At 46.9% G+C, this 11,865-nt stretch overlaps 2 protein-coding genes across 2 annotated transcripts; both read right to left on the reverse strand.

Moving 5' to 3' along the window:
* Window positions 1-405: 405 nt before the first annotated feature.
* On the reverse strand, window positions 406-1,899 carry LOC130498091 (uncharacterized). Its single transcript, XM_056991438.1, has 2 exons — window positions 1,623-1,899; window positions 406-1,523 (listed from the first exon to the last, which is right to left on the reverse strand). The coding sequence occupies exons 1-2, from the start codon at window positions 1,897-1,899 to the stop codon at window positions 406-408; spliced, it is 1,395 nt and encodes a 464-aa protein (XP_056847418.1).
* A 7,412-nt stretch (window positions 1,900-9,311) lies between these two features.
* On the reverse strand, window positions 9,312-10,466 carry LOC108815773 (uncharacterized). Its single transcript, XM_056991439.1, has 2 exons — window positions 9,921-10,466; window positions 9,312-9,734 (listed from the first exon to the last, which is right to left on the reverse strand). Exons 1-2 carry the CDS (start codon window positions 10,464-10,466, stop codon window positions 9,312-9,314), a joined length of 969 nt encoding a protein of 322 aa, XP_056847419.1.
* Between the last annotated feature and the right edge of the window lie 1,399 nt (window positions 10,467-11,865).

The following is an 11,865-nucleotide window of genomic DNA, read 5'->3' on the forward strand; positions in this document are numbered from 1 at the left end:
ATTTTCTTAATCTCCCTTGACCGCCTTAATGCCCCAGGGGGTTGGGAACTTGACCAGCTGATGCAAAGTTGAAGGTACGGCTCCCATTTCGTGGATCCAAGGCCTTCCCAATATCACGTTGTATGATGAAGGGCAGTCGACGACTAGGAACTTCGTGGCTTGGTTTATCCCCTCGGCGTACACGGAGAGAAGGACATCTCCTAAGGTTTGCTTGACTTCTCCACTGAAGCCTACAAGGGGAGTCGCCTTTCTAGTTAGCGCTGTAGGTTCCAACCCTAGGTCGGCGAAGGCCGAATGGAAGATTATGTTGCTGGAGCTCCCATTGTCTACTAGTATTCGCTTGACCAAGCAGTTTGCTATGGTAAGTGAAATGACAAGAGCATCGTGGTGAGGAGCCAGGACCCTCTACTGCTCCCTTGCAGTGAAGCTAATCTCGTCTGTTCCGAGGAGTATGCGCTTAGGACCCTCGGCCTCTTGGTCGTTCCTGGCATTGCGAGTACTTCTCTTGGCAGCGGCACTGCTGATTCCGCTTACCTCCGATCCGCCTGAGATGACATGGATCACCCGATCTTGCTGCGGTGGCAATGCGGGAGCAACTTCGATAGGGAGACCGGGACCTTCCTTATTTATAAGGTTCTTGGCCTTGTCCAAGAGGAACTCCCTTAAATAGCCTTTCTTAAGGATCTCGGCGACTTCCATCTTCAGGGCTATGCAATCCTCTGTAGTGTGACCATGGTCACTATGGAACTCACACCATCGCTTAGGGTTTCGAATAGCCTCTGCGGCCTTCATCTTAGGAGGCCACTTGACTTGAGGACCCATTTGTCGTAGGACACCGATCAGTTCCGGTTTCGATATCGCAAGATGGGAGATATCGGGCCATGTGGATACCATCATCCCTTTGGATCTAGGTAAAGGGCGGTGTTGATATCTGCCCCTGCTTGGGTTACTGGTTTCCCTAGCAGGCTTGGGGTGAATGGGCTCATCACGATCATTCCTAGTCAGCTTGGAGGACTTCCGATCGTACTTCGGACCGGCTTTGGCCCTACTAGCAACATCTTCTTCCCACCTTACTTGAGCCCAAGCACGGGACAATACGTCTTCCATAATCCTGCACTTGTATTTGATCAGCTCCTTGTAAAGATCTCCCTCCAGGAGTAGACCCCGCTTGAAGTCTGAGATAGCCGTGTCAGCGTTACACTCAGGGATAGCCACCTTCGCTTGGTTGAAGCGCGCTATGTAGGTACGAAAGGGCTCATTCCTATGCTGGAGGATCTCATAGAGATCATCCGAGTTTTTCTCTAGGTCACGGCTGCTGGCGAGCTGCTCTACGAATTTATCTCTAAGGGCTGCAAAAGATTTGATGGATTTGATATGCAGGTTGATATACCACTGGAGGGCAGGGCCGGTCAAGGTTGATCTGAATCCTTTGCATATGGTAGCTTCCCGTGCATCCCGACGAATTGCTACTGCTAGCATACGTTGCTTGTACTGGGCGAGATAATTGTCAGGATCTCCCGTACCTTCATACATCTTTATGCTCGGGAAAGAGAACTTTCGTGGCATCTCCACCGAAGCAATATCTTCCACGAAAGGTGTATCGTTGTAGGACCCCTGATTACTCCTTCGAATAGGAGGAGCTACCCCTGAGAGCCTTTCTACCATAGACTGAATGGTGCCGAACCTTTCGGAGACCACCCTTTCTAAGTAGGCTGCTAGGGACGGATCTGAGATCCCGGGATCATCGGGAGAGTACTCTTCGTCTTCCGCATCAGAATCGCTATCCACTTGCACTCTGGTCTCGTCGTTTGCAGTTTCTCGGCTTTCGGGTTCGTTGTCGGCGGAGGCGGGTCGACGAGGTGCTTCTTCCCCACCGTGTGGGGTGTAAAGCGAAGCCATGGGTCGAACCCTAGTCCGGAACCGCTTCCGCTTATTGCTAGTTTCACCGAGGGTATGTTCTCTTGTCGGAGGACAAGATTCTCCGCTTCAATGGCGTCTAGCTTCTCGGCGCTTTGCTGTAGTTTCTTGGAGTGTTCTCCAAGTTGGTCTTTTAGGGTTTAAACTTCGAGGAGAAGTTCAGGACCTCCGGGTGTTGTCGCCCGAGCTTTGTGAAGATCGGTAACCTGACTCTGAAGAAACTCGAGCTTGTTGAGGAGCTCGATCTCTCTCGGAGTCATCTCTGTTTGGTTAGTAATGTCCTCTAGTGTCATCGTCATGTAGTTGGATCACTCCCCTCCTTCTAGCGCCAAACTGTTAGGGTATTTTTGTGTAGGATCGTTTAAGTACTACAGAACACTAGAGAATTTGTATAACTGAGTTAGAAATCGAGGGCAAAGAGATGTTATTGAGTATAATGATCGGGACTACAACGTATTGGTGTATAAACCCTAGTTCTAGTCGCCTAAACTCTAATCTCTTAGCCTCCGAAAGTCGATCCCTTATTCTAGGGTTTGGGCTCCCCTTTTATAGTTGTAGATGTCGGCTTCAAGTAATAGAACTCTTCCATAATTGAAAAATGGAAGTTTCCCTTTAAGTGAAAAACTTCTATTTTGCTCCAAGGGGTCGGTCCGATCTAGGGGGTCGGACCTAGGGCAGGGGTCGGTCCCTGGTTTCTTCTTGAGCAAGGGTCCGGAAGTCGAGGACCTATCCGGAAGCTGGAGAAAACTTATGTCTGGATATTTTTCCCCAACAATTCTACCACGAAATGTTTGTTGATTGAGTGTTGAAATATTTCAGTTGTTGAGTTTTTACACTCCTCATTGGTTCATCACGGAAGCAACATCCTAAGGTTCACCGCCTATCTTTTAAAGAATCGTCGCTAGCATCAGGCACTAGGTTTTATACACCTCCTGTTGGATCTACATGAGTCTAAAGAAGCTTAGGATTATCTCATTACCACCTTGTATTGAAAGGTCTTGGACATATCCAAACCAAGCCATCCATAACCTTGGCCTTTATCGCATCAATTTGACCTCTATCAATTTAGGGCATATCAAGTGGTATCAGAGCCACTCAACTGGTACTTGTTTGTTCATCATTCTCATCTTTCCATCTTCTATAAAAAAAGAAACAAAAAGTTCAACGAGAAGCAAAGAGATGATCCCATCTGAAGTTAATCAAAGACCGATTTGAGGGTAAATCTTTTTAAAGGAGGAGGGGATGATGCGACCCGGATCAGCAGCAAAAACAAATCAAGAAGGCCAAAGAACGAAATATGTGTTTATGAACATGTTTCAGCCCAAAGAACGAAAGGCCCAACAAGAAAATACAAGTTATAGTCGTATAATATATCAATCTGACGGCAACTCAGAAACCGACGACTATGCAAAAGGATGCGAGAAGCCGAAGAGTTTTGCGGCCAAAAATTCTCAAATTCTGTAAAAAGTCTTGGTCTTTGGTCAAGTCTAAAATATTTATGTAGTTTGTATTTCCTATGCTATTAATTATTTAGCTTTGTTTGCAAGTTTAGTATCCTATGAATAAGTTGTAGTCTCCACTGAAATAAAATAATTTTTGAGTGAATATTTTTGGAACCTTGAGAATGATTATCATTTTTTGTTCACTCGGGAAATTTTCGATCCGTCTTGGTGCGTCATATCCACGGGATCAAACCGATCCGTCCTGGTGCGTCATATCCAAGAGTCAGCCTCATTGTCGTCAAGGTGCGTGATCTCACTCAAATTACCCTAAGGAGTGAATTACTCTCTCAAATAAGATGATCAGTTATAGTACTCTCTCAAATTACCCTAGACAAAAGTGATTACGCTAAGTCGAATATGATTAGTGAAAACAATCAGTGGTGAACAAGCAATCGTTCAGATGAATTGATTGGAGTGTCAACAATATTGATGAAGTGTTAAGCTTAGGTTTTCTATTCAGGAAATCAGGATTATAGAGATATAGATACTAAGCATGCATGCAAAATATATGAGAACTTAACAAAAGCAATAGTCTATCAACTTCCTTATTTTTAAACTATTTATTGTATAGATCTTCAAACCCAAACTTTCGTTTCTTGGTCTGAAGAAAATGTCGATCGATGATTCTTGTGGGAACCGAAATTCACACCGTCAATATTTCGTATAAATAAGGAAACTAGGAAAACCCTAATTTCCCAAAAGGTCCCGGATTTCTGAGAAACCACACGTCAAGCAATCGGAACACGACAATAACGGAAAATAAAAATAAAAATCGTAAAAAGAGACCAAGAAAGATTTTATTCCGAATCTGCGTATGAGCGTGACAACAACAAGGTAACGTGCTTCGGCTACGAGAGCTGTCGGCGAGATCCTAGTTCTAATACCCGAAGGTGGCTAAACCTAATTGAGTCGCAGCTCGAAAAAAGAAAAACGGAAAGTTGCCTAAATTGCTCTAAGTGCTAAGTTGCTCTGGAAAAGGGATGCCTCTATGCCTCTCGCCTTGAACTCCTTATATACTCCCTCCAAGGTCGGTTTACGCTTCCCCCTTTTGCCCTTAAACCGTCATAGTCGAAAAATGGGAATATTCCATTTTCCGATCTTCATGATTATCTGCGGAAAGTTTCCATTTTTTCGGCGGAAACTGATGCTTATCCTCCAAGTATAAACCGTCATAGGGTTTATGGGGTTTTTAAGAAATCGTAAGTGGGCCTCAAATCAAGTTTATGATCCCTTTGGGCCGTATTTTTGACACGAGACGTTTTTACGATTTCTCCGATAAGGTTAAGTTTCCGCGGTTTTATCGTAAACCAAACGGACGAATCCATTTGATCGAGAGATCAACAAACGGATAGTCGTGAGTTGCGGAGAACGGTTATACGGGTAGTCGAGAATGTATAGTTTCACGTCGTATCGTCGTTTCGGAAGACTTCGGACGTTTCGGAGAATGATCGATGTACGAACGCTCGATCGCTATAGCGACCGAACTTTGTCCGCAGCTCGGTCGCTATTGCGACCGAGCCTTGCTCGTGGTTCGGTCGCTATAGCGACCGAGCCTTGCTCGCGGCTCGGTCGCTATATAGAAACCGAGCTCTGTTCGGAACTCGGTCACTATAGCGACCGAGCCGTGTGCGTGGCTCAGTCGCTATAGCGACCGAGCGTGGTTTCGTGATCCGTTCTCTATAGCAACCGAGCTCTCGTTCGTGACCCGATTGCCATCGCGATCGGGTTTATGCCGTGGTCTGAGGTCTTAACAAAGCTACGATTCTCTTCGGACGCTTGTTTGCGGAGGTTTGGTCCTTTGATAACAAAGTTCCGTTTGATTTTAAGAAATCGTTACTTTCTTAAATCGTTGATTTCTTAAGTCGTTGATTGAGAAGTCGTTGTTTTTTAAGAAATCGTTGATTTCTTAAATCGTTGATTAAAAAATCGTCGTTTTAAAGAATCGTTGTCTTAAAACAAGATTTTTCCGCAAATTCTTTTGTACAGGTTTTTCTTTTCCGAAAAACCGTAGAAAATTCTTAAGTAAATAATTTTTAAACGGAAATTTGGATGCCAACTTTACCCTATTCGATTTCGACCCCAACAGTTAGCCCCCCAGTGCGGTAGAATCGTGGGTTGAAGAGAGTCTGTCGTATGGTTTGGCGAGTTTAGGCCAAGTTGGTATCCAAAAGTCCGAACTTGAATAATAAATTCTGAAGATTATAAAAGAGGGGGTAACTCTTTCATTTTTACTCACCCATATTTCATAAGTCCTTCTTTGAAGAATCCTCTCAAGAAAAGAAAAATTTAGAAAGAAAATCTTTCACCAAAATGTCAAAGTTGTTTAGAAGCGGAAAGAAGTCTTCTAAGAAGAAGGCTCCCGTGACTTCTTCTCCTGATTGCAATCAGGATGAAGAGCTCCTCGTCCCGAAAGCTGAGTTCGAATTTCCTCCGAATGCGGCGGTATGTGATGCGTATTGGAAAGCAAGCAGTGATCGTATCAAACGTCCCGGAGAAGAAAAGTTTCCGATTTGCCGATCTCGGAGAGAGGTAGCCCACCTACCGAGTAAGACCACCGACCTTTTTCTCGAGACGCTTCGGAAATTCGCCGGAGTCCCGGATGCGGTTGAGTTCCGGATTCCTAAGGTCGGAGAAAGTGCCGACCATCCTCCGGAAGGCTACTTCACGTGCTACGAGGCTGTTCTGACGCGTTGCCGTATTTGGTTTCCGATTCCTGAAATTATTGTTCGCGTACTGGACCGTTTTCAGGTTTCGTTAAACCAGCTGAGCCCTACGAGTTTCGAGATCCTTATCGGTCTCGTGATTCTGAGTTACGAGCGCGGCCTATCCCTCACTACCAACCACTTTGAGGCACTTCTGAGGCTGCAGTACAACAAGGAGTCCGTCTCCTGGCGATTAACTCCTCGTCCCATAATGCTGGTAGTAAGGGGAACCGTTTCCAATTTTAACAATTGGAGACAATTCTTCTTCTATGTCCGGCTTAACGCTGCGTCTGTTGCGGAAGAGTTTATTCCGATGTTCCGGACGGTTCCAAATCCCCTTCCGCACATTAGCGTGGTCCATCCTTGGCCTGCGGACATTATGGAGGTGAGAGACGCGCTTAGGAGTGGTGATCATTGGTGGACCAGTTTTACCCGTCAGAGGGTTCGGAAGGCGATCCGAATGGTCCATTCCGACTTCGAGGCGGAAGGTGAGATTGATTTTGCTCCTGTCGAGCATCTTCCAGAGCGTGTTCCAGTCGAGAGATCGCCTGAGGTGCCTCGAAAAGATAAAGACATTGAGGTCGAGGATTACGACTTTCTTGCCGACGATTCTCCACTTCCGGGATGGGATCTGTCTCGTGGCTTTGGTGATGGGAGTGGTTCGAGTGATGCGCCGATGACCAATTTTGACGACTTCTTTTCTGATCTTCATGATCATCCTAATCTGTATACCTTTGTAGAAGAAACGGAGAGGCCTGAAGTATTGGCTGAGACTTCTCGCGTGGTTAACGGGGTCAGTCTTTACTTCTTCTCGTATTTTCCTTAGTATTCGATCGGATTTTTTTTTTTTTTTGTGAAAAAATAAAAATTTCGTTTCTTGGATTTTGCAGGCGATGAACAATCTTGGCTCGGCGTTGGTGGATAGCCAGAGAGAGTCGAGGATTTGGCGCTTCAAAGCGAAAAAGAATGCGAATGATTTGGCGCGACTCCAGGAGGAGGCTTCAGAACGGATTTTAAGAGCGGAGGCCGACCATGCTAGAGTGATTCGCCGAGCGAGGAGGCAGGCCAAGCGGGAGATGGCCGCCGAGATGCAGAATCGGGCGACGCGATTTCAGGAGGAGTATTACAATCTCCGGGCAGCCGATGCTGCGGTGGGTGATTTTTGCGAGTGTCGCGGATCGGTTGGAGCTCTCGCGAGGACTCAGCAGAGGGATTACGTTTACAAAGAGGAGTTGAGCCTTATGCAGGGTGGCATGAAGGACAATGTTCATGCTGAGTCGCTTGTTCCCCCTATCGAGGAAAGGATTTGGGGACTTTGGGAGCCAATCCCAGTTTCTCCTGACACGGTGGAGGTCGCGACCGAAGCGGAGGGAGGTGATGATGAGGTAACTTATCCGACGGAGTTCGGAACTTCGTCGTCGGATGACTTTATCCTCTACTGAATTTATCGGGAAAATGTTTTTCCCTTATCTTTGTATTTCTGTGGCCAAGTGTGGCCATTTTATCTGTTTATGCCGCGACCGTAGTAGGTTGCGTAATTTTATGTATTTCGGGACTGGCCTTTTAAGGCTTCGAATCCCCGCCGCCTTTGTGCGACTTTTAAAAATATGAAGTAAGTATTCAATGATATGCGTTTTATGATCTGATTTAAACTTTCGCCAAGTATAGAGGACAGAATGCGAGTAGTCATTTCATATTCTAACTCTTGATTTGTCGCTTGGTCCGTATGCTACTTTTTAGCGAGCGTTTTAGGTGTAAGCGATAAGAGACATATTTTGGGATCTCGTATTTGATACTATGTCCGTGAGATGTTAAGTTCCAGCAAGATTGGGCTTAGGGAAAGACCTAGGTCTACTCTCAGCTTCAAGGCTATGCCATGACTGATCGGCTTCCGTTTTGCCTGTTTGTGATTTTGACCTGATTCGTACTGTTTTAAAATCCGCGAAGTGTTATCGGCTTATACGATTTGTCTAGGTACGAATCGAGCTACTTCCTTAGCGAAGTGCTGGACAAAATTTCGATTTTCTTGTATAGCGCGCTATGGTATCCTGGTCAGATGTAAGAGGATCTTGTGAAAAGATCTGACTACGAATTTGTTTAAGTGAAACGTTTCTGTATTTGCCCGTCGGGGCCAATCGACGGGTTTGTTTTTGTTTTTAAAGTCGCAGACGGACTATTTTGTTTAAAGTCGCGGATAGGCTATTTCGACGGATGATACGAACTAAATATCTTCAGTAAAAATTGCGACGTCTCGCGTTTTCTTGAGGATGCATTTTTCGTTTTACGAAGTTTTTATGTGTTAGGAATCGACAAATCGAGAAAGTGAATTTTATTGAAAAAGTTTCGAAAATTTCGAATACAAATGCGTTTTTTTTTTGTGGGAGTATACGAGTATACGCACCCACTCCCCCCCCCCTTTTGGCGAGGGGGATAGCTGGACTCGCCGGGTTTCGACTGGCTGCCTACGTACCTCTTTCGAGGATCAAGCCATCTCGTAGTTCTGTTTATGCCGCGAGTGTGTTTACTCGTCGGTTGGTTTTTCGTCGACCGCTTTGGTTGCGGGGTCGATGTTCACCTCGGGATTTTCCTCTTCCCGCTGAGTTGTGACGTTGTCTTCGGAGTTGGGGATGGTTCCGATCTCCGTATCTGTTTCCGCGGGAGATGTCTCTGTGCCCTTTGTCGGGGCAGCTTCGGCGGAAGGCTGGGTTCGCTTGCGTTTAACCGTGGAGGTCGCCGTGATCTGCCTCAACTTATGCTCCGCTAGGAAACAAAGTCGCGACTGTTTTTGACAACCCCTGATTGCGGCGATTCCAGTCCTGGTTGGGAATTTGACGCCCAAGTGATAAGTCGAGGGAACGGCCTTCATGGCGTTTAGCCATGGAGTTCCCATGATTGCGTTGTAAATAGCCGGGTTATCTACCACTGCGAAGTCAACTATCCTGGTAACGTTTTTTGCTATGACGGGTAGGTGAATCGATCCCAGGGTCATGGACGTTTGTCCGGAGAATCCCGTGAGTGGTTTTGGTACCAGGGTGACTTCTCCGAGCTCGACGCCCATCCTTCTTAGGGTATTGCGGAAGATTAGGTTTACCGTGCTTCCGGTGTCGATAAGTATTCTTGCAACTTCGAGATCTCTTATTACGAGATCAATGACCAAGGGGTCGCAGTGAGGCTGGTCGATTCCGCAAGCCTATTCTTCAGTGAATGTTATCGAGGTGTTCCGTCCATCTCGAGGAGGCGACCGTGGAGGATACTTCGCAGTCGACTCGGCTTTCCGCTGGTAGGCCTTGATGGCTGAGACCGAGTCCTTGCAGTATTGGGATCCTCCCATGATCATGTTGACCCTCCTTCGGGAGTTATCGTTTCCCCTATCGTCCGGTCTTCTCTCGCGCTTCTCCCCCGCCTGATTTTTCGGCGACGAGTTCTCCGCGGGAGGATTCTTGTTGGTTTTTGGCGGACGGTCGGAGTCGAGGATTAGATCCTTGACGTTGGTTACTCCAGAGAGTTCTCCAGCAAGCAGCTTCGCGGCCAGCCTCGCTCCTACGACTTTGCAGTTGGCCGTGGAGTGACCTTCGGTCTGATGGAACTCGCAGTATATGTTCTTGTCGTAACTCTGGTTACAATTCCACGTATTTCTTGAAGTCCTGCCCTGCTCCGGATTGATCGCGTAATTGTGCGCGACTTGGAGTTCTTCCCCCTCGTGATGGACGTACTTGTCGTTACGAGAGGTTTTCTTTTTTGATTTCGGATCCACGTCTTTTGAAGAGTTCCTTGTCGGCTTATGTTTTTGCGACATGACTTTCATCTCTTCTTCGATCATTATGTAATTCGAGGCTTTGTGGAGGGCGTCCTGGATCGTGCGAGGTTTTTCGAGCGTTATCCACTTTCTGAACTTCGACTTGTACCAGAGTGCCTTCCTAAGCGCATCGATGGCGACTTTGTCGCTGATTCCGCTGACCTTCGCCATGATCAGTTTGAAACGGCTTATAAACTCTTGGAGGGTCTCGCCCTCTTCCTGGGTTAAGCTCCAGAGATCGACATCGGAAGTTTCTCTATCGATGGACATAGAGTACTTGAGAAGGAATTCCGATGCGAGTTGGCGAAAGCTTCGGATGGAGTTTCGCTTCAACCGGGAGAACCATTCGAGCACCGGACCTTCGAGATTTTCGACGAATAGGCGATAGTAACCAGCGTATTTCTCGCTTTCTCTAAGCCTGGCTCTTCCTATAGTGATATGGAACGCCTGGAGATGCGCCTTTGGATCGGTAGTACCGTTATACATCGGTATCTTGAGCTTTCCCGGATTAGACACCTTAGTCTCGGAGATTCGCGCGATGAAGGGCATTTTTCGAGCCACCTCGAGCAGCCTGTCGATTTCTGGGGCAGCACTCGTGGCGTGGTGGATCTGTGATTTCACGGCCCTTACTTCTGCGGCGGTCTTGGTGATGTAATCGCGGAGATCGCGTATCTCGGGATCCTCTCCAGCGGTTTACCGAGCTTGTCGGCGTTCGCGGCGAGTAATCTCGGTTTGCCTTTCGGCAAGTTCCTCCTGTTCGATCCAGTAGGGGTTTTCCTCTTCTTCCGTCATAGGTTTGTCGAACGGAGAACTTTCCCGAGCTGAACGGCTGTGGGTTCTTCTTGGATGGACGTCGGCGTCTTCGTCGGAGTCATCGCTGGGCTCCAAGTCGATGCGCTCGATTTTGTCCTCCTGTGTGTCCTTTTCGGATGTCGGAGGTTTTTCCGAGTTGCCCTTGGTGACAGGGGATGTTTCGCTAGGGTTTTGTCCGGAAGGACGTTCCTGCGAAGTTCCAGGCCTATCGTGTGGGGTTGCGAACTCGAGCCTCCTTGCCGTTAAGGTTTGAACCTGTTTGGTCAGGGTTCCCACGAGTTTATCCTGCTCTTCCGACCTCTTTTCGTAGGCCGAAAGCAGCTTTTTGAACTCGTCGAGCGACGCGGCGTTAGCAGGTGCGTCAGCCGCGGAAACATCCGCTGCGGGAGTGTTCAAGGCGTCCTTGGGTGCCCCGTTTAGAGGAGTTTGCAAGTTCGCTGAATCGTCGTTAGTCATGTTTGGTTGAGCGTGAGCTGGTCGTGAGTAAGATTGATCCGTACCCCCCCTCCTTCTAGCGCCAAACTGTGGGAACCAAAATTCGCACCGTCAATATTTCGTATAAATAAGGAAACTAGAAAAACCCTAATTTCCCAGAAGGTCCCGCATTTCTGAGAAACCACACGTCAAGCAATCAGAACACGACAATAACGGAAAATTAAAATAAAAATCGTAAAAAGAGAGCGAGAAGAATTTTATTCTGAATCTGCGTATGAGCGTGAAAACAACAAGGTAACGTGCTTCGGCTACGAGAGCTGTCGGCAAGATCCTAGTTCTAATACCCGAAGGTGGCTAAACCTAATTGAGTCGCAGCTCGAAAAAAGAAAAACGGAAAGTTACCTAAATTGCTCTAAGTGCTAAGTTGTTCTGGAAAAGTGATGCCTCTATGCCTCTCGCCTTGAACTCCTTATATACTCCCTTCAAGGTCGGTTTACGCTTCCCCTTTTTGCCCTTAAGCCGTCATAGTCGAAAAATGGGAATATTCCATTTTTTCCGATCTTAATGATTATCTGCGGAAAGTTTCCATTTTTTTCCGCGGAAACTGTTGCTTATCCTCCAAGCATAAACCGTCATAGGGTTTATGGGTTTTTTAAGAAATCGTAAGTGGGCCTCGAATCAAGTTTAGGATCCATTTGGG

Source organism: Raphanus sativus, chromosome 7, assembly GCF_000801105.2.
Source record: "Raphanus sativus cultivar WK10039 chromosome 7, ASM80110v3, whole genome shotgun sequence".
Taxonomy (NCBI): domain Eukaryota; kingdom Viridiplantae; phylum Streptophyta; class Magnoliopsida; order Brassicales; family Brassicaceae; genus Raphanus; species Raphanus sativus.

Bases quoted from the DNA above. Each gene is read 5' to 3' on its own strand.
- LOC130498091 (XM_056991438.1), bottom strand. From the start codon at position 1,899: ATGGCTTCGCTTTACACCCCACACGGTGGGGAAGAAGCACCTCGTCGA. The intron at 1,524-1,622 runs GTAATCAGGGGT...AGATGTATGAAG, and splicing joins AGCTCCTCCTATTCGAAGGA to GTACGGGAGATCCTGACAAT.
- LOC108815773 (XM_056991439.1), bottom strand. From the start codon at position 10,466: ATGCCCTTCATCGCGCGAATCTCCGAGACTAAGGTGTCTAATCCGGGA. The intron at 9,735-9,920 runs GTCATGTCGCAA...AATTGTAACCAG, and splicing joins TGATCGAAGAAGAGATGAAA to AGTTACGACAAGAACATATA.